General features: G+C 45.9%; 3 protein-coding genes across 6 annotated transcripts in view; 1 reads left to right on the top strand and 2 right to left on the bottom strand.

Moving 5' to 3' along the window:
• Positions 1-7144, top strand: part of fbn1 (fibrillin 1) — a 28971-nt gene extending 21827 nt beyond the window's left edge. Inside the window, exons 41-51 of the mRNA XM_062561838.1 lie at positions 230-361; positions 556-681; positions 1401-1607; positions 1853-1978; positions 2284-2406; positions 3026-3142; positions 4342-4470; positions 4557-4676; positions 5219-5450; positions 5535-5724; positions 6608-7144. Of these exons, the coding sequence (XP_062417822.1) occupies positions 230-361; positions 556-681; positions 1401-1607; positions 1853-1978; positions 2284-2406; positions 3026-3142; positions 4342-4470; positions 4557-4676; positions 5219-5450; positions 5535-5724; positions 6608-6994 (1889 nt within the window). The 3' untranslated portion in view covers positions 6995-7144. The remainder of the gene's footprint in view (positions 1-229; positions 362-555; positions 682-1400; positions 1608-1852; positions 1979-2283; positions 2407-3025; positions 3143-4341; positions 4471-4556; positions 4677-5218; positions 5451-5534; positions 5725-6607) is intronic.
• A 1422-nt stretch (positions 7145-8566) lies between these two features.
• Positions 8567-11613, bottom strand: dut (deoxyuridine triphosphatase). 3 transcript variants are annotated; one of them, XM_037487185.2, is made up of 7 exons: positions 11430-11613; positions 10577-10742; positions 10163-10254; positions 9977-10021; positions 9734-9808; positions 9254-9324; positions 8567-8695 (listed from the first exon to the last, which is right to left on the bottom strand). In XM_037487185.2, exons 1-7 carry the CDS (start codon positions 11545-11547, stop codon positions 8639-8641), a joined length of 624 nt encoding a protein of 207 aa, XP_037343082.1. In that variant the 5' UTR covers positions 11548-11613; the 3' UTR covers positions 8567-8638. The 3 variants fall into 3 exon arrangements, with proteins under 3 accessions (XP_037343082.1, XP_037343094.1, XP_037343089.1); XM_037487197.2 differs by having other exon boundaries at positions 11230-11571; XM_037487192.2 differs by lacking the exon at positions 11430-11613 and having other exon boundaries at positions 10577-11223.
• Positions 11614-12651: 1038 nt separating this feature from the next.
• slc12a1 (solute carrier family 12 member 1) lies at positions 12652-23105 on the bottom strand. 2 transcript variants are annotated; one of them, XM_037487162.2, is made up of 26 exons: positions 22651-23105; positions 21458-21601; positions 21271-21346; positions 20810-20905; positions 20216-20355; positions 19990-20100; positions 19768-19879; positions 19399-19526; positions 19237-19321; positions 18974-19131; positions 18770-18877; positions 18584-18707; positions 18368-18469; positions 18022-18177; positions 17834-17933; positions 17419-17530; positions 16948-17088; positions 16242-16348; positions 16045-16127; positions 15479-15604; positions 14930-15058; positions 14506-14617; positions 13862-13948; positions 13579-13714; positions 13405-13472; positions 12652-13298 (listed from the first exon to the last, which is right to left on the bottom strand). In XM_037487162.2, exons 1-26 carry the CDS (start codon positions 22897-22899, stop codon positions 13163-13165), a joined length of 3126 nt encoding a protein of 1041 aa, XP_037343059.2. In that variant the 5' UTR covers positions 22900-23105; the 3' UTR covers positions 12652-13162. The 2 variants fall into 2 exon arrangements, with proteins under 2 accessions (XP_037343059.2, XP_037343067.2); XM_037487170.2 differs by having other exon boundaries at positions 21458-21598.
• Between the last annotated feature and the right edge of the window lie 941 nt (positions 23106-24046).

The raw sequence follows: 24046 nt of genomic DNA, 5'->3' as shown, positions 1-24046 counted from the left end.
TGCACGCCGGGTGCATCGCGTGGTTACATTTAACTCTTAAATGCTGCGTTTTTTTTTTTCCTGATTGCAGCGTTACGCCACTTGTGTCAGAATCAGATATTTTGTGTGTATATATATAGGAACAAAACTTAAACATATATGTACAACACACATGCATGCATACACGTTATTCTCACTCTTGCGCTCTCTCAACTCTTAACTCTTTAAGAACTTTTGTCTCTTTTTCCAGACCAGAACGAGTGTGAGGACGCTGTAGATGACTGCGCCAGCAGAGGCATGACCTGCAAAAACCTGATTGGCACCTACATGTGCATCTGTTCCCCTGGTTACACGCGGCAGCCCGGCGGAGACGGTTGCATGGGTGAGATTATCGAAGTGCCCCAACTGTAGGAACTCGTGAACCATCATTCTGGGTGTTGGCCTTCAAACTCTGCTTTAACTTTGCACTTCTCTGCAACAAAAATGCAGACATAATTGTGTATTCTGTATTGTAAAGTTGTTATCCGTGATCTGTGGACTTACATGTGTCCACGTGCATGTGTCTCTCTGTGTTAGATCTGAATGAGTGTTCAGCCAAACCGGGTGTGTGTAAGAATGGCCGCTGTGAGAACACCGTGGGAAGCTTCCGCTGCAGATGTGACCAAGGGTTCGTCGCCAACCCCACGCAGACGGAATGTATCGGTACGTACATTGTTGACCGTGCATAGAGCTGGCGAGTACTGTGTTCACTGGGCTCCAACTTCACTCATCTGAATTCAGTGTTGTAGGATCTCTAAGGTTCGTTCAGAAGTGGCCTCTAGTGTCAAGGAAAGAAAAGAGGCCATTAAGTTGCAATTGAGAGACATATCGCTCAATCTTTCACGTTAATTAATACATTCTTCCGTTTGACTGCCATTATCAATGTTTCAGCTTTTAATATCGCTTTTTATGACCTTTTTATATTTGGCTTCAACGGTATTGCAACCTGGCTAAATAGGTGAAATACAAATAAAGTCCCAATGGGAATTGAACCATTTCTCGACACTGTAAAAACATGCCCTGTTACTGTCAAGATCGGAGAGAGGAAATCCTTCCAAAGCCTCCCTCCCCATCTAAATATACACCTCTGGATGGACGTGCCGAACTCGGTGAGAAAACCAGCGGGGAGGTCTGGTAACCTCTGTGGTCTACGGCTTATCAATGGATATCTTACTCCTCGCAGACAGCAGCGATAGCGCCGTGTGGGTTATCTATTCACGTCTGGCTCTCTCCGGGCCAGCTCCTGTCTGGGTGTGTTGGTCTGCTTCCCTCCGGGGCCCCATTCCTTTGTTTGACTGACTGACTCTCTTGCTCTTATGTTCATTTATCTCCACCTCCCCCCAACCCCCCCCCCCCCCCCCTCCACACTTCCCCCCGTCCAGATAACCGCGAGGGCTTCTGTTTCACGGAGGTTCTGACCACTCTGTGTCAGATGACTTCTAGTAACAGGAACCTGGTGACCAAGTCAGAGTGTTGCTGCGATGGAGGCCGAGGCTGGGGAACCAACTGTGAGCTGTGTCCTCGGCCCGGGACGACTCAGTACAAGAAGATGTGTCCTCTGGGACCCGGCTTCACCACTGACGGCAGAGGTATCTGACTGCTGAAGAGACTTTGGTTTAAATAAAAATAATATTTTTTTCATGATTTAGCCTGGAACAATGATACAAAAAGAAATTGGCCCAAAAGTTCTATTCATTCAAAACATTGATTTTTACATTTACATTGTTTGCTCTTTTAAACAATCCAGGTAAAACACTTTCTTCCTCCGTTATCCCCAATTGGACGCTTGACTGCAAACTCACTTGGGAGCGAACCTTTCTTGTTTCCTCCTCAGACATCGACGAGTGTCGCGTGATGGGCAACTTGTGCAAAAACGGCCAGTGTCTCAACACTTTGGGCTCCTACACCTGCAACTGCAGGCCCGGCTACAGCACGGACCTCAGCAGCACACTGTGTGTGGGTAAGGCTCCCTTTCACCTCCAGCAGCACTCACGCTGCAAGGGCTCTCCCTCCCTCCCTCCCTCCCTCCCAACCCTCCCTCCCTCCTTCTCTCGCTCCCGCGTTTGAGTCCCGCTGTCTAGTAAAGAGCTCAAACTACGTGGGTGGACCACACACTCTTCATAGAAATGCAGCCCGCGTCTGTCCGTCTCATCATCGTCTCCACCGGTTGGAATTTCTGGCTGCAGGATCAAACTCTTCTCTCTCTCTCTCTCTCTCCCTCTCTCCCTCTCTGTCTCGCCGTTTACTCCTTCCCTCTCTGTCTAGATGTGGATGAGTGCATACAGGCACCGAAGCCTTGTAACTTTATCTGTAAGAACACAGAGGGAGGCTACCTCTGTTCCTGCCCCCGCGGATACATCCTACAGGAAGATGGAAAGAGCTGCAGAGGTGACACACGCTCGCACACACACGCACACACACACACACACACACACACACACCAAAACAGAGCATCTGCATAGTGGAGCGTAGCCCACGTCGGGCCTGGTCTTGTAACTCTTTCCCGTTCATGACAACAAAGTGTGTGTCATGCTCGACTCAGTCGGTTAGGAGCCACGGTGTTGCCGAGTGGGTCGGGCCCCGCTGCCTGAGGGGGGGGTGTGTGTGGGGGGGGGGGGGGTGGTGGGATCTGCTCCGCTCGGCCTGGCGTGTCTATGTGCACGTGTTTGTTGGTGAGCTGTGTAGCCTGCGACCGCAGCCTGTGACCCGAGTGGGGGCGGGCGAGCGTGCTCGTGGTGTTCGGCTCTTTCATCCTTATTTACCATGGCTTTAGTTTCCCACTCCGCGGTCCCCTCCGTGTTTCCGGTGGTGTGGTTCATTGGCAGTTCACTTGTAGGTCAGTGACTGTAGAAGGACTGGAAATTGTCTCACAGAACAGAACAGCGTCCAAACGGCACCAGTGACCCAGAACAGTATCGTGGGTGAACTACATAAACTACTGTGAGCAGTGTGAACTTTTCAGTGGGATGTTTAGCGGGTTTAATGTTGTAAAACCCTTCTTTTTCAGATCTGGATGAGTGTTCGACCAAACAGCACAACTGTCAGTTCTTGTGTGTGAACACCATCGGCGGGTTCACCTGCAAATGTCCCCCCGGCTTCACCCAGCATCAAACGGCCTGCATCGGTAAATGAACAAAATGCACAATGAAGATATTACTGTCCACGCACAAATTATGGTTAATCACAAATGCTCATGATGGTACATTTGAATTCATTCCGCTTCCACTCCACATATAATGCACACACAATGCGTTTGTCCACCGTATCCTTTCATACCTTCCTGCCAAGTTCGCGGAGACCCCCAAACGACCTTAATCTTTACAAACTCTTCTGAGTTAATGGACTCTGGCTGATATCACACTGATCTTATTAGGCTGGACTGGTCTGGAGTCATGGCAGCTTAGCAATGTTTTGTTATGGAACTTTGCAGTGGATCGCCATGACAACCATAATCTGTTTTTTTTTCTATTTTTCCAGACCATAAAAAACGGCTCCCATGACCTCACATTAAATTAGGCACAGGGAACCCTCAGTTTGTCCACAGGAATAACACGGGGCAAATGACACGCATTTTAGGAGTCAGGAGGTTTGAGGAACATGGGTGTGACATATCAGTTACTACTGCTGATGTGTCTCAGTGGAGGACACTAAACCCCAAACTGCTCCTGGGCCAGGTGCCCATTGTACAAATAGGCTGTTATTGATCTGAATACTTTTGCAGATAAATACTGAATGTAGGACCCTCTTGTTCTCTCGGATACATCCGCTGCTGTAAATGTGGCTCTTTCCGTTATAATAGTGCTGCTCCTGAGAAATTAGCCCTTTTATCTAAGCATTTTAGCACTATGGCACACACATCAACAAGCAATTAGCTAAATCTGGGAACACATGTGACAACTGGAAAAAGACGCAGGATCAACAGTTGACAATCTTCTCTTTTATCGGATTTCCTGAATAGTTTAAAACAGCCGAACATCATGGTGATGTTGGGCAAAATAATCTTAACTCAATGCTCACTTGGTATGTTTTCCTCAGGAATAGTTTGTAAGTCGGTTTTGTGTTTCAATGGTTTTGTCATTATTATTCCCAAAGTCAAGAATGAACTGGCCCCCTCATACACTGAGATCAAATCAGTAGGTGAAGGACTATTCCTAAAGCCCATTGTGGTGACCAGGCCACAGTGGACCGGTCCTATTAGAAGCACAACGTCGAAATGACTGCACCTCCAGATCCGGGTTCTAATCAGTGCCCCCACTTCACCCCGCTCTGAACCTTCCCTCCTCTCTCTCTCTCTCTCTCTCTCTCTCTCTCTCTCTCGTGTAGACAACAATGAATGTGCATCCGACCCCAATCTGTGCGGCTCCAACGGGGCCTGCCAGAACACTCCGGGAAGCTTCAACTGCGACTGCCAGCGGGGATTCTCATTGGATCCCAACGGACAAGCTTGTGAAGGTCCTGACGGCCGTTTGAGCACCCGGGCCAATGGGGTTGCAGGGAGAACGCCGGGCTCTGACTGACCTCCGTTGTCCTCCCGACAGATATGGACGAGTGCGACGGCAACCACAGGTGCCAGCATGGCTGCCAGAACCTGGTGGGTGGATACAGGTGCAGCTGTCCACAGGGATACCTACAGCACTACCAGTGGAACCAGTGTGTGGGTGAGTAGATATATAAAAAAAAAAAAAAAAGGATGCCTCAATCTTTGGGATTAGAGGCCTGGAGCTTTTTCCATCCTCTTTCCTGCCACTCTTGGAGTATAAATATGTTCAAATGTGTTTTTTATTTTCCTGCGGAGGTTTGAGCCTTCTCTTTCTGTGGTAAGGTCATGAGAAAAGGACATGTAATGTTTAAACAAGATGCTCCAAAATGTTAAAAAAAAAAAGTGATGATGATGATGGTGGTTAGAGATGTTACGGGAGTAATGAAAAATAAGAGCAAACTGGTACTAGTTTGGTTTTGCTTGATGTAGTTCCAGCATACACAGAGTAATTGTGTGGTGCCGTGTGGGCGTCGGTGTAATGCCCCCAAAATAAAGTGCTTTTGTTAGTCAAACATTTATTTTTAGTTTGAATCCCCCCCCCCCCTGTGAATCACAGAAGACTCTCCCAGCATTGTTTGTGTCCTTTAACCGGAACGACCTCTCGTTTTGTTTTCTTTTTTTCGCGACTTCCCGGGGGGGGCGCGGCGCGCGCGAACCCAGACGAGAACGAGTGTCAGAACAGCCAGATCTGCGGGGGGGCGTCGTGCCACAACACCCTGGGGAGCTTCCGCTGCCTCTGCCCCACCGGCTTCAACTACGAGCAGACGGGCGGCGGCTGCTCCGACGTCAACGAGTGCTCCACCAGCCACAACCCCTGCAAGTTCGGCTGCTCCAACACGGACGGGGGCTACCTCTGCGGGTGCCCCGCCGGATACTTCCGCGCGGGACAAGGGTACGTCACCCCCCCCCCCCCCCCCCCGAGGTCGTCTCCCTCTGACCGTTGCTTTTTTTTTAAAAAATTTTGCCTTGTTTTTAGGCACTGTGTCACGGGTCTGGGCTTCACCGGGGGAGACTCCGACGAGGGGGGCGAGGGGGGCGAGGTGGACGACAACTCGCTGTCCCCCGAGGCCTGCTACGAATGCAAGATCAACGGCTATCCCAAGAAGGGACGCCAGCGGCGCAGCGCCAACGCCACGCAGGGGGAGCCCCCGGGGGGGGACGCGCAGGTAATCGGGGCCCCGGGCGGGGCGGTGAGAAACGAGAACGCAAAGTGCTCGCGGTGCTTAACGTGCAAACCGATGGGAAGATAAATATTTTGTTCCTGGTAGTGTGGGAGAAGCCTTTTGAGATTCATGTTGGGAAATAAAAAATGTGCCGGCAAACATCTGAATCATGAAACGTATTAATCATGGAAAGATGTGTTGAAACATCCTTTTTAAGTTTCTGCGGGTGGTGGGAGATCGTCAACAAGGACTCGTCGATGCGTCACTAAAATCCTTCATTCCCCGAGCAGCCGGCAGCCAGAGGGATTAAGTTTTCCGGGTTTTCTTGTCCGTGCATCCCGTTCTCCCAGGAAAGCCTTAAGAACTTTTTTTTTTTTTTTTTTTTTCAAATTTGGCAACTTTTACTCCAGGATGAACTGATTAAAATTTGGTGGCACAAGGTCACTACAACCTCACAAAACATTGTTTTGGACCATAACTCAAGAATTCCTGTGCTAATCCGGACCACTTCACGGTCAGGTGTAAGAGGTCCGCGCCTCGCAGGCCCTTCGGCTCCGACGATCATTATGGGAACAACATCCCCACGCCCTTAGTGTGATAGACATATAGATAGCTTTGCTTTGTATTGTGTATTTGGGCTGATACCCACCAACACACATGATCCCACTCATTGAGAACCCTTCAAATTGACAGTGTCCTTGCAGGATCTAAAAGGTCCAAATGAGGAAGTGATTAGACAACTTGTTCTAGTTACAACTCGTTCCACCCCCCCCCCCCCCCCCCCACCCCCTTTGCTGGATTTACAGCCAAAAACATTCCGTGCAGTAGAGCACACGTCTTACATCCACTCAACAGTCGGGGACCTTGTGTTCTTCTTGTCCCTCAGCCGACGGAGAGGGAGGCGCTCAGCCTGGCCAGCGTTGACGTCGAGGACACTCTGCGGTTCCACCTGAACGTCGGCGACCTCGGCGGCCGCGCCCACATCCTGCAGCTCACCCCGGCCCTCTCGGCCCTGAGCGACCACGTGCGCTACAGCATCGACCGCGGCAACGAGGCGGGCTACTTCAAGATCAACCAGCGCGAGGGCGTCAGCTACCTGCACCTGAGCAAGAAGAAGGCCCTCCCCCCGGGGGCGTACTCCCTGCAGATCAGCAGCGTGCCCCTCTACAGGGAGAAGGAGCTGGCGGCGCTGGAGGACCGGCACGACAAAGACTACCTCGCGGGACAGCTGGGGGACGCGCTGAAGATGAGGGTGCAGATCATCCTCCATTAACCCCGCCACGAGACTGGGACGTGGCAGACGTCGTTGTCGTCGGCGGCGGCTGCTGATCCAGCGGCACAAAAAAAAAAAAAAAAAAAAAAAAAGGGCAAACATCCCTGACTCTGGATCAGCGGTTGGAGGCAACTTCTACTCGGAGGAGGGGGGGGGGGCTCGCCACCAAAGAGACAAAGGGGGAGGGGGGAGGGAGGGGGAGACGACTGCATCGTTTGATTGCCAAAGATGATTCTACATATCCTAGATAAAGTGTTGGTGGAAAATGCCAGCTGAATGAGGCAGTGTGAAAGATGTCAGTCAAATGAAGAACATGCGACTTCAGCTGTGTGTGGAGCACTGCTGAGAATGTGAGTGGTTTTTAATTGTAAGGTTTCTATTTGTACGACGATATGTGGAATCAGGTGCCACTTTGAAAGGCATGAGGACTGCAGAAAGCTCTAAAGGCTGAGGTTTTTTTTTGTTTTTTTTGGTTCTTCTTTCTTCTTTTTAGAACTTAGCTTTGGTGGAAGGGTGAGTCCCAGTAGTCTGCAATAAATTCATTTCCTCCCCGCAGGTAAACAACTAAACCAACCTGGATACACGAAAGTGAAGACGTTTCTCCTTCCCATGATGTTAATTTAATGGAGCGTAGATTAAATTATGAGAATGTTCAGGAGAGGAAAGGAACCCACTCTGGACTATTGAGATGTCTGAGCTTGAATGACTCCAACTGCATACATAAAACTACGCTTTTCTATCTTTCCTACTGACTAGAACAATTCCTATTTACTGGTGCTAGCAAAAAAAAAAAAAACATCCACAGACTACATATGCACTGTACTACTATACAAAACTCAGTAGTCAACAACACAATCCCATTGGTCAGCCTGAAGATTTCATGTCCTTGCAACAGTAACAGCCGCCGCGAAGCCTCCTCTATACTACATGTAAATTGTGTTTATACTGTAATAATCGATGCCACTTTTTAATCTATGAAGCATTTGTTAACTAGGGGAAGTCCCTGGAATAGAGGGGTTTGTAATGGTGCTTATACTGACCAACTTCTTTCTTTGTAAACCGTGTATACACACACACACACACACACACACACACACATTGATGATGCCAAACCTGGGCCTTCATGATTATGCACTGAGGTCTTTCGTGGCCAAACACTCTCACATAATAGAATCAGTGCTCCATTGCCACGGACCAGCCGGACATCAGTCTGTGTTCCGTTCACATCAGTGAGGGTTTAGTTGTAAATTCACAATAAAAACATGTTTGGTGTAAATGTATTCACTGCTGTAACTTCTACTTTATCCAGACTGAATGATTAATGGCACAGAATTAAACTAAATGCTGCTAGATTTATATTAGAAATCTCTGCAGTAATGTCCCACCTGATCGGTGAATGTTTTAGTTTACTAAGCCTCACGTTAGTTCAATGAGCTTTGCATGTTGAGGGTATTTATTCGCTCATTCGGCTGGAAAGCGATACTTGTCCTGCACTGCCCCCATGTGGACATTTGCAAGATTTACTTCAGACAAGATGTTCTATGACAGTCCCAGTAAAAATACTCAACGCTCCAAAGTACAAAACAGCAACAACTTTATTTACAAAAGTAACAATATTTGATTTTCTGGATTATTTTTTAGTTTTCAGTTGCGTCCAGTCGATCCGAAACCTCCAGCACCACGCGTCGTCTCATCAAGCGTCTGAAAGAACACAGCCATGGAATGGAATGGAATTAAACATTTATCCAATGACTAACTATCAGATAAAGCCAAACAGCCCGAATCAGACTATTTTTTCCATAAGAATATGAAATACGTGGAGTACACCTAGTTGTCAGTTTTGGGCGTACATGAAGGAGATAAATGTTTCAACGGTTTAGAGGTGTTGCTTCAACCGCATGACGCCGTCACAGGATAGTTTGTGGTTATGTTGAAATATATATAGCATTTCTGCGGTGCTGTTTTGCCACTCCTTGACGTAGCTGGGATGGGTAAAATATACACAACATAATTGTGTCGTCATTGTAACGAGGACATCGTTCCCACCACAAACTAAAGCGTACAAAATGATCCGTAAGTTAAATCAACACCTCGCTAGCACAGCTGGCAAACACTGGACATTATAACTCTCAGGAGGGAAGGATTTATTGGCAGACCACTGTATTAAACTTCATTGGTTTGAGCTCAGTGTACCCAATAAACTGGAAACAGACTCGCTATACATGATGGTTTTTGAGGATTATTTAACCTGCAGTTTACCTTTTGTTCCACCAGATCTGGGTAGCAGATCCTCTCACACACCAGCTGAGCAACTCTGTCGCCCTTTTTCACTGGAAAGAGAAAAAGAAAGGTGAGCGACAAGGATATTCAGAAACAAACAAAAAAACAAAACATTTTTGTATCTGCAGAATATAGAGTCTGTACAGGATGCGATACGCTCTAAACATCATTTCAGGATTTAGGGTGTAAAACAAAACAAATTCATTATATAGCAAGTTGTGTTCCATAAAATAGAGTGAATAATTAACAAAGAAGGCAATTTCAAAAGAAATGCAACAACCTTGTTAATTTCACTGTCATATAAATACAACTACACAATGTGACTTATATCATCACATTACCCCAGAAAAAGACACATGGATATTGTGGCTCTGGCCTTATTAATAGAATCTATTGGTGAAGTATTTCTGGGATTTTTTATACAAGGTAATGATGCATTTCGCTGGCACCACAACTCACCATCAAAAGAGTCCTTGCTGAAGTTGAAGAGCACAACTCCCACGTTTCCTCTGTAATCTTCATCTACGACTCCAGCTGAGGAGAACACACAGAAAAGTAAGTCGCTTTGGATAAAAGCGTCAGCTAAATGATATGTAATGTAAAGTAAAAGATCAAATGACTGGTTGTCTCAAGCCTCAGAGAAACCTCTCCTGCTCACACGTGTTCTTATATCATAACTAGATAAAATATGCAAAGACTCACCACCAACATCAATGAAGTGTTTTGCTGCCAGTCCAGACCTCGGTGCTGAGAATCACACAAAAGGCCACACATTTATCAGCGGGTTGATCTGGGGCCACAGATTCCTGACTTGAATTTAACGGGGTGTACACAAAGCAGGACAAACACGCAGTGCAAGAGTTGCACCAGTGTGTCACAAACACTCACCCACTCTCCCATAGCAGCCATGCGGCACTGCTATCTGGATGTCCGTCTTCACAATGGCCTTATCCATAGGGCCGATGGTGTAGTCATATGCACTGTGTCAATTTAGAGGGTTAGCGTTAGCTGGTCCACGTGTCATTGTAGTCATGCAACACGCTGGTCTTTATGCAGCACAAGGCTCAGCTTTGCACGAGCACAAGCTAACAAACTCACAAACATTTGACGTGACTTTTACATTTGGATTTTAGATCACACGATCACACATAGGCGTTAAAAACACCTGTTAAGAATATGCGATCCGTTTTGTTTGTTTTTTTAAATCATACGAGCATTTAAATCCCTAAACCATACGCTGCTCACATTCACGTTAATTCATCAGCGAACCTAAACATAGTATGAATGGATCGTATAACCAACCTGTAGAGATCATATCCCGCTGCTTTAGTCGAGCCTCGGGTGGGGGTCGTGGCATGCTCGGAAAGCTTTGCAAACCGGAGGACAGCTCGGTCTTCTGCGGGCTTTGTCTCGGTCTTTGCCCTCTTCGAGGGAGAAATAGCCGATGCATCGGTAACTCCGGTAATTTCTAGGGAAGGCATGTCGGCAACGGGCTCACAGTTAAGACGGAGAGTACGCAGATCTACAAAATACTAGTTATTCCCGAGCCAAGCGGTACAACAACAGGACTACTGGAGGATTCAGAAGCTTCTGAATCGCTGTCTTGGCGGTACAGTTTTTAAATATCCCGCGCCGAAAGTTGCGCCAAATTAGCCCCTCCTCAAAAGCGTAAAACGTAATGAAATTCAGCGCTTTAAGCGCGTATACACTACATAGCGGTCCCATACAACATTGGCAGGTGGTATTCCTGGTGGAGGTGGTATATTTTTTATATACAACGTTAAAGTTAAATCGGCAAGAAAGTATGTTAGTTCGGTAACTATAGCAACCCTTTCGTCATCACGTCGCATGACAGCGTGTTCTCGCGAGACTTCCGTAACGTCATCAACAGTAACCTCTATTTCAATAATGTCATAATGCAATGTCTGTGTAATATTAAGCCTCGCTTTACTTACGCATTGCACCAGAATAATTCCGGAGGTAGTGTTGGTGGTCTTTACGTGAAAGTGCACAACGGATACATAATGTAGAGCACTAAAACCAAAGCGCTTTTGAGTACAAACATAGCAGGCATGCTAGCAAAGCTAACGTCAATAAGCACTTGAGATGTCGCTAATGGTAAAGGTAACGTTATCCATCCTAACAACTTGCTTGCCTTTGTTCAGAGTACGCGTATGAATATGAAAGTCCCTTCCTATAATACGTGGAGAAAAATGAAAAACCGTAGAATATTGTAGCTGAAGCCCCCTTAGTCTCAGCAGCGTTCGTGTCATAGTTACAGCTAACGTCGTCTACAAGCTAACAGCTAGCTTAGCGCTAACATCCTCTCAGCTGATGCGCCGCACCTCCTCCTTTCTTATTGCAGCTCCTCCTCTCTGTCTCTTCAACACTGACTCGGGGGTCTTCGGCGCCATGCACTGCGGCAAAGGGGCGCCAGGATATCAAGAACAGTACGATCTCAAACTTACTGTTGAATCAGAAGACCCGTGCCAGGATTACTTCGTTTTATTCGTTTGGAAAAACAAAGCGGAAATGATGAAAGGAAAGTTTCTATTAGAAGCTGCTATGCATTCATGCATTTGATATCCATGATCTATTGGCAGTGCTTTTATATTTGTAAAATATTTGTTATTACCAATGTATTATTTGATAAGTGCGGTGACTTAACATTTCTGTGATTTTGTAGTTATACGAGTTGTATGCATAATATGGAAAAATCTCAAGTTGAAAAAGTATAATTAGATTTATGCACACAGATTTCAGTGTCCATCGGTTTGGACATAAGAGGTCTCGTTGTTGATGTAGTTCCACTTTTTGTACTTACTCTGTCATCCTTCCACCTCTGGCCGAAAGATACTAGAACAGAATCAGTAGGCAAAACTGACACAAGAAACATTTGGCACATTGCTACGCTATTTCTCTTTTGATTAATACTCAGAATTATACAATCTAATCATTATATTGACTTTTAAAAACTTTCTCCTCAAACTCAGATTCCACTGAAACTCAAAATATCGAATCCATTTCTGCCCCCCATTGGAATACATCCTTGCCATAGTTTGAACATCCAGTGGTGATTTTAAATACACTTTTACAAATATTTACAATTATAGTTTTATCTAATGAAAGTGCTCAAGTAATGTACAATAGCTTGTGACACAAGCGAGTTCCCATTCTACTGACATATTTCTGTAGAAAAACAATATCTCACATTATCTCAACAATTCACCCAATAAAGGACAGAGACCAGAATGTAAGCAGCTCAACATTTTTTGATTTCTTTATAAGATGTAATCAAAATTATATAATTACAAGGAAGAAGAACATTGTACAATTTACAAGAAATATTTCTTTAAACAAAATTTTGTTGTGATATTAACATGAAACAGTAGCCTGCACAAATGGTGAAACAGATGAATATTATAAACCCAGTGAATATCAAGGAATGCTTCAAAATGAATGGAACCATTACTATCATGGTTTAAAACAATGGACTCAATCATTTAAGAAAGATCTACTATGTACATTTATTTTACAATCAATGCAGCAGGCAACAAAGTCACCAAGTGAAACCATTGAAAAGAATTGGTGAACATTCATAAGGCTTAGCTGTGTCTGAAAATTATTTTTTCATCCAACACCCGCTGACAAACCTTTCTGTGCTTTCTTTTGAAATATTTTCTTGTTCTTTTTCGTCTTAGCACTTGTTAGCGTGAATGCCTTCGTTGGGGTTGACTGAAACTGCTTTTGTGTGTTATATACCGGGTCGTTGGCCACGAGGCCTAAACGACATCGTCCAAGGGTCTGGTGCGCTTCATGAACTCGGCCCACATTTTGTGGTACTTCCATTAAATCTCATTTAACGGTTGGCTCACACATGCGTGGTGCTCAGGAGTAGAACGTGAGGACGCTCTTGTGGTTTCCTCGAATGAGCAAGGTGGGCGGAAGGTCCTTTGTCAGAATATCCAGCCAGGCCATGTAGAGGAAATCCGAGACCGACTCCTTACGAGCAATGGGCATGCTCCTGCAGGGGGGGGGGGGGGGGTGACGGCACACGGAGAGCATGTTAGACACACCGGTATGTTGTACGAAGCTCCCACGATACTCAGGCAACAGTTGGCTATACTTACGCGATGATCAGATTGGCTGATTTAGAGTGCTCCTGAAGCACCTCGTTCAGTCGTACCTGGAGGCTGGTCTGTAAAAACAGCGGCATTTACTCTCCAATAATGCATTTACAAACTCATGTAGCTGTTAATCGCAATGAAACTCCAAACCCAAATAACACATGTCCGTGGTTTTACCTTCTCCTCAAAGGTGCTCAGCTCTTCGTCTGTGATTTTCCACGGCTGCTCTTTCCGCATGGCCCCAGCCTGAGCGGTGTCTTTAGACGCCTCATGCAGGCAGAAAGGCTCGATCATGTCCTCTAACTTCTTGTAGCTGCAGGGGGGCAGATAAGAGCCTGAGCTGGATCTTGAAGGTATCCATTGTTGTATTCTCATGACATGCAGATACTCTGAGATGATTGAAGGTGACCGTATCCGCAGCCACATCTGGTCCGCTGTTGCTAACACGACCGTCAATTACCTGTCAGCTCTCGGCGGGGCGTTGATGTTATCGATGACGTTGATGTCCGTGCAGTTAATTCGGAATTTTTGCACCAGAGACTTCATCCTGCGAGACAGACGATCGCACATGGAAGAACATTCATATAAATGATGGTATTTAAGTTAATGCAGGAAAAAAACATTTCCTGTAAAGGGATGTTGTTGGCTTATGAAACTTTTTTCCCAATTAATTTCCTAAATCTAACTTCCAGCCATTATATCTGGGGTATGATGCATTTACTTTTTGGCATCCTTCCATAATAGCCCTTTCTTCATATTGTAATTTAATTGGTACCCCAGAGTAGGCAGTTTTCTGGAAATGGCGGAACAGAAAATGTCCTCCACACCCTGCAGCTCTGCCCAACCTGTCAGAGCCTCCCAGCAGGCGAGCATGCGCATAATAATGCACTTCATACGCTGACCTGTTTGAACAGTAATCATTTATTTAATACCTCATCTCGTTCATGAGCCCTTGGGCGCCAACAACAATACTTTTTCCTAATCAACGAACCAGTCAGGAATGTGACGTGGGGGTTGCGCGATGAAGCCAGAATAAAGAGCTGAACAACTCAGTAGCTTCAAGAACTAATTCATATTGTATTGTTTTTTTTTTTTTTTACTCACTCCTGCTTGTCCTGTTCACAGCGTCCAGGCTGCCCTGCGATGAAGATCCTCAGTTTGCTGTCCTTCCACTTCTTTCTGGTGGTGAGGATGTACGGGAGCAGCAGGGTGAGACCTGAGAGACATTCCAATCGGTGCTTGTTGTTCAATATGTGTCTTGGCAATTCACATTTGCCACGGACGTTATACTTTTGCACATCAGTCAGTTAATTCTACTCAATCACTTAATTAGCAGTGGACAGATAAACCAGGGAGCCGGATAACAACCGATACCACTTTGGTCCAAATCCCCATCTGACATTTACAGCTTGTAGCTTACAATCCTTTAGGTATCAGCACGTTGTCCGCAACAGTATCAAGACCAAGGAGCCCGTCGTTGCCCTCTCATTAAAGTGAGAATCATGAGATCATCATCATCTCGTCCTACCTCCGTCGTCAAACAGCCACCACACATCGATGGTGCCTTTAGGCTGTTTCTTCTGGAACTGAGAACTAGCCTCCATCAGCATCTCGTTCATCTCGGCGACCTCCTGGGGCGGAGGGCCGCACACGGACACTGAGGGAGGAAAAGATACACGGCAATTAAGGAGTGGATGAGAGCGGGGGGTGGGGAGGGGGGGGGGGTGGTGTAGGACTTAATCCTATTCATCGTTGGAAGTGTAGAGAGTCGGGTGAGATGGCAAACTGATTGGCGATAAACTAATAAGCAGACTCTCTTCGTTCGATGTTCCAATGAGCCGGATCCATATTGCACGCTGTCGACCACTGAAGTCGTTCCAGGATAAAGCTCATTGGTGTGTGTTTCTGTGTGTGTGTGTGTGTGTGTGCGTGCGAGTGAGGGACGTGGAGACGGATCGACCGAGTGTCCGGGGTCACTCCCCCCACACACACATGTCCATAGATGACACTCATCTGTCGGACTGAGGCCTTGCTGAAATGTCACCTCGGTCCCAATGAGAGAGAAATAACGTAATACCTCTGGTCGTGAGCACTTGCTTGGAGGATTTCTTGGACTTGCTGAACAGTCCTTTTGCTTTCCCACCGTTGGGCATCATGTTGTTGTCCATCGCCTGTTGCATTCTCGCTGCTTTCAGCGTCTCCTCTGAAAGGATAAAAGATGATTCCTGCTTGGGATACGTGTGTCTGGGAGTAAGCGTTGCATTACTGAGGATCATCGTCGGTATCTCCACACAGGCTCAGCTGTAGACTAGCAGTTATTAAACCATCTTATCTGGTAATTACCCAACCTTAATAAACAGCAATCTACAGAACAAAGTGCCCGAGCATATCAGGGCCATTGTCAGTATCGCCAGTTCTTTATTTGGTTGATTAAAGCAGTCAAAGTTCTTTCAAAGTCAGTTTAGGTGGACTCCCACTCTATTTCACTCTCTTTTTTAATATCCTTTTATCCTTTTTATTTATTTAATGCTGCTATTTTGCGGCGACTTACTGTATTTCCTGCCGTTGTTTTTCATCCGAACCTACATTTGGGTTTAAAACATATAGTGCAGATATTTGTAAAAGTATTTTTTTCAAACTGACCTTCAGCTTCCACGATGTGCGACACATCGAGTCCCTGCTTGGTTCTCAATATCACCGTCCCGTACTCAAAGTCCAACGCATCACTGTCAAAAAACCCAAAAAGAGCGTGAGGACACCCGCTCCAACACTGAGGCCTCCTTCCGTCTACGTGCAGTCATTGCGTTCATTCATCGTCACGTGTGCTCCTTGTGACTTACTGCAGAACTCCCACGTAGCTCTGCACTGCCTCTACGCCCGCGGTCCTCCAGTTCCTCTGGAAACCTACCATCAGCGTGTTGGGCTTCATGCGCCCGAGACCAGAAGCCTGTAAAAGCACAACACCGATAAGCGTGAAGGCATAACCCCGTAATCAGATAAGCAACGTAACAGCGGTCACCCCGAGGCTGTAAAACGTGGAGTCTTCATTAACTGGGGGATGAGGAAAGACTCACAACATGAAGTAACACCAGGCGGCTGCAGGGCGGTTTTTACTGCCTGAAATTACGACCGAATCGCCCGACAGATATAACGCCGCCTGAACCGACCCAACCGTTGCAGCGTTAATCAATTATAGCTTTTTTTTTAATCTGCCGTGCTGTTTGAAGTAAGCCACCCGGACACCGTATCTCCCCCCAGAGCGATAGCCAGAGTCATGTGACTTGTTTTTCACGCTCCTCATTAACTCCCTCCTCATCTGCCTCCTCCAGGAATCATAACACAGTAACAGGTACTCGCCCGTTGTAAGGACACAATTTCTCCATAAAACCGGTTCACGCAGGTTTAAACCGGCGGCGTTCTTCCGTTCAAAGGCACGGGTTGCACGTTTATTGAGTGGCTTTGCGTGGTTTCGGGAGGTTTATTTCCCCTCTTCAGTTAAAAACGTTTTATTATATATATATATATATATATATAAATCCCACCCACCTGCAGCAGGCTCTCAGCTCCCTCCCTGAAGCAGTTACAGGCCACAGCAGCGTAGAAAGCCTTGCGTTGAGTCTTCCGGAGCCACAGCTGGTTCTTCTCCATGTTGGCGTTCATTTCTTCGAGGGTCTCTGATCTCGGCCCCTGGAGAGATCACAGCGCGCCGTTGAATGCGAGTGGAAGTGTCTTTGTGCGTGGGAGAGAGATACATCCATATTCAGGAGACACTGCTGAGTCTGAACTACAGTCTCAGGCATCAAGACAGTTGGCGTTTCTATTCATCCCTGCTTGATGTTTCCATGAATATGTGAAGTCTGCACTCTGCAAAAGTTCAATTTCCTTGAAAAATCCTGATTTGAACAAAAGTTTGGCTAAAATAAGAGCAATATTTGATAAAAGTCAACCATAGTAATACAATATACATTGCTTTACATTAAATAAAATACAAATGATTGGATAACAGTAGAACCTTACCTCAAATACTTCACAGGCTATACAGAGTCCATAGTTCTTGGTAAGGGAGTGAGCCAGGTCCAACAGAGCTGGTCTGGACCGCGCTGAGCCCGTCATCGCTAAGATCTGAGGCCTGAGAAAGAAACAAGGGAGTAGCATAAGCTGTCTGTTCTCTGATTTTAATGTCTTTTTTAATGTCTTTTCAAACGTGTTACAGATGAGGAAACGTTTTATTTTTATTTTATTCCTTCACGTTATTCTCTTTGAGCACTATTTGATATGAAAGACACAAAAGAATACATGCTGATGAAATAAACTGGATTTAAAATGTCTCACAAGATGAGGGTGCATTTTCTTAAGAATAAAAAGGTTTTATTTTTTTGGAATGTGCATAGAAATATATTTGTCTCCCGCGTTGATGCGGTGTGCTTTTTACCTGAAGTTCTTGACGTGATCTTCTACCCCAGACAGAGACAGCGCGTTGCTGACCGAACTTACAAACGTCACCGCCTGCGTAGACGAACCCCAGTTCACATCTGGAGGGAGGACACGAGTCCCGGCCAAGGTTAGATCCAACATCAAGAATGTCTTTCCGAACCTTCAAAGCACCTACGCGCAGCTCACCTGGCTTCTTGACTTTGACATAGATGTAAAGTAGGATTTCAATTCCATACGTGAGTAGAGCCGCCCACCAGTTGATGACAAACATGACAACGCAGCAGAGCAATGCGCCCGCCAGCGAGAGCCACATGTTGTAGAATTTATATGCCGGTCTCCAACCTGAAGCAATGACACAATCATGACCGAATTTCAGTTCAACCGCAGGCTTTTGAAGAAGTGACAGGACGGATATCAATTCCATGAACCTTAGTTTGAATTCACCACTTCAACTCGGAACCTCCGAGGAAATGTGTTAAGCCCGGTGCTTTTTAAGCTAATTGCCCTGTGTCGACATATTTCACGGACCCACCTGGAGACTTGGCGTAGGATGCATGGAAGCAGGAGAAATTGATGAGGGCATAAGATGCCAGGAAGAAGTTTGAGATGATCGGAGCGATGACGTTGAGGTCACCTGCGTACACGAAAAGAAAAGAAAAAAGAAAAGAAAAGAAAAAAAAAGTGTTAATTCGGAAGCCTAAAATGCAATTCATGGTAAAGACGGGCGATGACAGACAGTTGAACTGACCAACGAGAATGAAGGCCACAGAAATGATGAATGTGAGGACGTAGCCCCGGATTGGCTCGTTGTTCTTGCCGTATCCTTTGGCAAAGAAATGCAGGATCTTGTAGATGTTGTCTTTACACAGGGCCTGAGGAGAGACACAGCTGAAGTTATAGAAAGAAATAAAAGAAAATGTGTTGAGTAACTGACCTGGAAGACTTTGGGAGCGCTGACGAGGGAAGCCAGGGCCGAGGAAAGCGTGGCTGAGAACGTTCCAGCAATGATGAGGGGGCCAAACCCAGACACCATGGTCATCACCTGAACCCGGGTGGTTCAAAAGAGTGTCAGAGACAAAACCCGAAAAAAGGGCTCCTTCCTTCGTGCAGAGGAGAGTTCGGAAAAAGGTCGGAGTACCTGGTTGTTGTTGATCAGGCCGTACTTGCACTTCTCCACCGCGCAGGAAGAGAAATCATAGCCGAGATCGCAGGCGGCCACGGACGAACCATTGCACACCATGCCAGCAGTGACGATGTCCGTTAGGTTTCCCGTGGCTTCACGGACGACCGTGGCAGCTGAAGAACAGGGAGGAGAACCAATGCGATCAGTGAGCAAAACCCCATGCGTGTTAGTGAGAGACGATTGGTCTCTCGTCGTCGTTGTGGATTTACAGTACTTACAAACACAGAGGCCCACCGCCAGGTAGGTGATACCAGTAATCAGGATGGCCAGCAAGGTACCTTTGGGTATGGCAGCCTGGGGATCCTGTAAAACACCAATGTGGGTTTTTTCCAGCCGTAACGGTGATAAATACACATCCGGTCATCCAGAGTAAAACGTACCCGCAAGTCGCCGGATATGTTCGCTCCGGCCAGGATCCCGGTTGCAGCGGGGAAAAAGATGGCAAAAACTGAGAAGAAGGTCTCACCGTCTCGAAAATCTGGGGTAAAGTTTTCTAAAAATACGTTTGCTGCGAGAGAAGGGAGAGACATTTGAGAGGTAGAACGATGTCTTCACACTTCATCAAATTTTCATTGATTTATATGTCAGGAAAAATTGAGAAAGCTGAAAAAGCGAGACGAGGTGACGTTCAGGTGCTATTTTGAGCCTTTGTCTTTATCTACACAATCAGGATGAGTGTGTGTGTGTGTGTGGGGGGGGGGGTGCTTTATTTTTGTCTTGAAGACTTTGTTGTGGAGAGGGTGTCTTACATTGATAATTGAAGATGCCCTGAGATTTCTTGTGGTCAGTCACAGGAATAAAAGTTCCCACAAATACGTTCACTATGGCGACCAGCAAGATAACGAGTAGAACAATCTGTGCCTGTGTGGACACAAACAATTGAAGGAATTCAAATGATGCTTAGATGTTTAACCACAACAAGCCCAGAGATTGTAAAAAAAAACAAAAACAACCCTATATTCATCTCTGACCTTGGCCTCCCATTCCATTCCAGCAACTGATATGGCCAACAGCAGCACCACAGTAATACAGCCAACGATTCGGATGTCATTCACCACGCTGACCATGACGAGATCGTGATCCTGAGGGACGGAAAAAAAGCCACGGATGAGTTTATGGTCGAACACAGAGGCCCCTTTTTCAGTCCCCCCCCCCCCCCCCCCCCCCCGGTCCATTTCCCCGAGCGTGCGCACGCACCACGAGCAGCTCCACCACGGTCTCCGCGAACCCCACCACGTACAGGGCTACGGCCACCGCGTTGGCCAAGGCGAAAATGAGACCGATCGAGCCGCCGAACTCTGGCCCCAGACTGCGAGATATCATGTAGTAGGCTCCTCCTGAAAACGACAGGATGAGGGCGAGGCAAAAAAGCTTATTTGTGCCGCACGCTTCAACAACAACAAGGCAATTCACGGCGCTTCACATAAGGCCATTATGTTCAGACTTAAGGCCTCGAATCCATGATTTGTTCTTTGGGTGATAAAAGGCTGATTTTGCAATTCCCTTTATGTGGCTTGTGAAGCGCAACAGTGGTGGATGATTAATCGACACGTCGCTGATCCATTGATTTATATATCGGGACAAATTGAGAAAGCTGCAAAAGCGACAAGGTGACATTCAGGTGCCATTTTGAGCCTTTGTCTTTATCTACACAATCCGGATGAGTGTGTGTGTGTTATCTCTGGCTTTATACATCTCTGATTAATATTTAAACAGACAGCCGCTGTGGCTGTGGCATGAATGGAATGCCTGCATGAAGGTTTTGCGACATTTGTGGATGCGTCGCCTTACCTCCTCTGACCACACCATTGGTACAAATGGCAGACATGGAGAGGCCAGTGATGGTGGTGACCACACAGCTGAGAACAATCACCACAATTCCCAGACCTGAAACGCACAAACAAAACAGCTCAAATTACTACTCTCTTAACGGCAACTTGCTCAGGCGTTTTTTGTGTCTAGTCATGAAAGCCTGAATAGGAGCTGCTGCTTAACAATTGTTGTCACAGGGTTTCAGATTTTGTATTAAGGCCTTTTTTGAAATCTAAAATAATAAAAGCTCTTTCCATTCCTCCCAAGCAGCTTTGATTCGTTCAATACAACAATGGTGCATTCTGAAAAGATGCCCGTCTTGTGTAAAGAGCATATTTCTGAGGGAAACAAACAGTCACTGGGCTCCTTAATACAATATTGCCGGGAATGCAAGATGCTGCGAGCTCCATTTAGCAAATGTGTGTCCGTGACTCACTCACCCCAGCCTGCGTGACCAAAGATCCAGGACAGACGGATGAACAACATGACACCCCAGATGTTCAGCATGCATCTCACCTGTGAAACAGAAGAGCGATACGTTTTAGATTCCTGTGATTCATTATTATTTCAAGTGAGAGGAGCACTCATATTAATGACATGCTTAATACTGAAGACATTTCAACTCACCAGGACGCCCCGTATCCAGCCAAACTTTATTGTTCCCCCCTTGGTGTCTGCAGGGACGGCGGACTCCAGATCGTCAGAGGGGGTCCCGTCACTCCCCTCCCCATCGTCGTTGACGGTGTCCGGCACGGAGATCCCTCCATTCTGCTGGGAAAATTTTGGAAGCAAGTATAAAGTAAAGGAAACATGCAATTTTCTCTGAATGATAAAACTGGAATATAGTTATGGTTGTGCTGTTGGCATTTTATGTCTTGATTAATTTTTTCAATTGTGAGTAAGTGCATCATTATTAGGAATCGGCTAAATTTGCTGCAAAGTGTTTTTTTTAATGTCTTTTCAAGCAAGTGTTTTGGTTTCCCAGTGATGCGCGGCAGAGGACTTTTATGGAGACCACTGTGGTTTGAGTTGGCTGAAGACTGATAAAGCATTTGCAGAGCATTACACTGCTGTAAGACAGACCTCATTTTAACCTCGAATGCATGATTACAGACGAAAGATCATTTTAAATGTTGAATTACTTTCTGACTAAATCTTTTAGCATCCAATTAAGGGTGACTTTTCAAATTTTTGTTTGTGGTTACAGCAAATTGTTCGTAATTAGTCCACTGGCACTGACTCCTTGAAATGTGTAACTTTATGTCAGGGTTGTTAATATAATTAGAGTTTAATTAGAAACATTTCTGCATCAATTAATGGATTGGATACATATTATTGTTTGGCATTTAAACCCTTTTTAGATGCATAAAGCATTTTTTAAAGATGCTGATGATTGGGTACGCATTTAGACAAAATCTTCTTTATTCTTCATTACTCATAATTCATGATGTGTTTTGCAAAGGAAAGCTGCTAAAATATTCTAGTTTTGGCCGGTAAAATCCAGATATCCAATAACTCCATAAGCAGCACAAGGCAGTATACAGCCTAATAAGAAGCACTAAAAACTTCAAGTGTGACAGTCGAACTTTCAGTGTCCTTGAGCAAATATTCAATGACTGACTGTGGACCCTGGAAGAGATGACATTTGAATGATCAACAACTGTAAAATATCTGATTTTACTCTGTTCTAAATGTGAGTGAATGGACCATGTAGGTCGGGAGCAGAACAAAGGCTGCAGTTTAAAGAGTCAGGGATTTAAATTGAGGAGCAAAATAGAAGGACGAGACAGTAAGAACTTCTGAGACCTGCATGCACTCACCTTCTGAAACACGTCGTGCAGCTCCTGCAGGGATGGTCGCATGGCCCGGTGACCACTTACACTGCCTGCATTGCGATAGAAGTCAATGTTGGGCACGCGGTCCAAAGTGTCGTGACCAAAGGCGCTGACCACCGAGGGCCGGACCGCCCGGTGGTCGGCGCCGGGCTCCTCGTACACGGGGGGTTCATCCAGAGTGGGATCGAAACCGGGGTTATCGCGTTCCCCTCCGACAGACCTGATCCTCTCCATCGGGGAAATGCAGACTTCAGAAATCAAAAATCAAAGCGCAGTGTGGGTCTTTCAGGTCATCCGGTTGAAAGAGAGCGCAGTGCTGTATCAACAAGTGCAGTCGTCCTTGTTTATTGACGTATGAACTGGGCTATGATTAGACTCCCGGAGATCCCGTCTGCTGCTCTGAGCTTCTTGTGCGTAAGATCAGTTCGCCTAAGATGGCCCACCTTTATACCCTGCATCCCAGGGTCATACACTGGCTGCCAGCTATTGGCCAACTCTCTGGATCAACCCTCAGAAAAACAGAACGAGGGGTGTCAGATATGTCCTTGCTCCGTCCTAGGGGACACAAAGGCATTGCTTAACGATTAACCAAGTCATAAACGCCAAACGAGAGATAAAGGCTCTCATTGCCTTTACTTGTGGAGAATTGATTACTAATATTATTGTCTGAAGTGCAGGGCAACAGCACACGTTGTCTTGTGGTGTCTGTTTATGGGTCTATGGGTCTATTTCCTCAGACATTCGGGCCTTTTGAATGAATCACCAGGACACATGGAAGTTCCCACTGGAGGATGACAACTGAGTAGGAAAGATTTCAAGGTTAAGCACACTTTATGATGTGTATCACTGTGGCAGAAAAAATGAGCTAGTGAGGTATAATAGAACAAATATATAATTCATAATCCAAGTAATCAGTAAAGCTAGTTAATATGAGACCATGAATTACAGGAACACGCCAGAGTCACTTCTTTATAGCCACAGGACTTCTAAGGACTATAAAGTACTTTTTAACAGCTAAGCTTCCTTATTACGGACAAACCACAGTGATTTATGGACGCAGTGAAAGGCGGGCTAATGACCGGAGATCTGACCTTGGGTGCACTGGAGGCTGACAAAAATACTCCAGCAAGTGTTTTTATGTGCAGATTGAAAGGAGAGAATCAATTTCGCAATGTTTATCACATTTGGAACAGGGTGGCTCAACACTGTTCTGGTTTTCCACAACAATGGTAGTGGCCGAGTCGTGCTGGCGAAGGACATTTTTTCACTCTGAATGTAATGCACAGCTCTCTTCTCACTTTCTTCAGATTTCATCGGATTTGTGATTTTTACTGGTAATAATTATCCTTTTGCACTGTGTATGTGCAGTGGTACAGTAGTA

This window comes from Pungitius pungitius, chromosome 4 (genome assembly GCF_949316345.1).
Source record: "Pungitius pungitius chromosome 4, fPunPun2.1, whole genome shotgun sequence".
Taxonomy (NCBI): Eukaryota; Metazoa; Chordata; class Actinopteri; order Perciformes; family Gasterosteidae; genus Pungitius; species Pungitius pungitius.
Note: the sequence above shows the minus strand (reverse complement) of the source record. Positions and strands in the feature narration are given on the sequence as shown.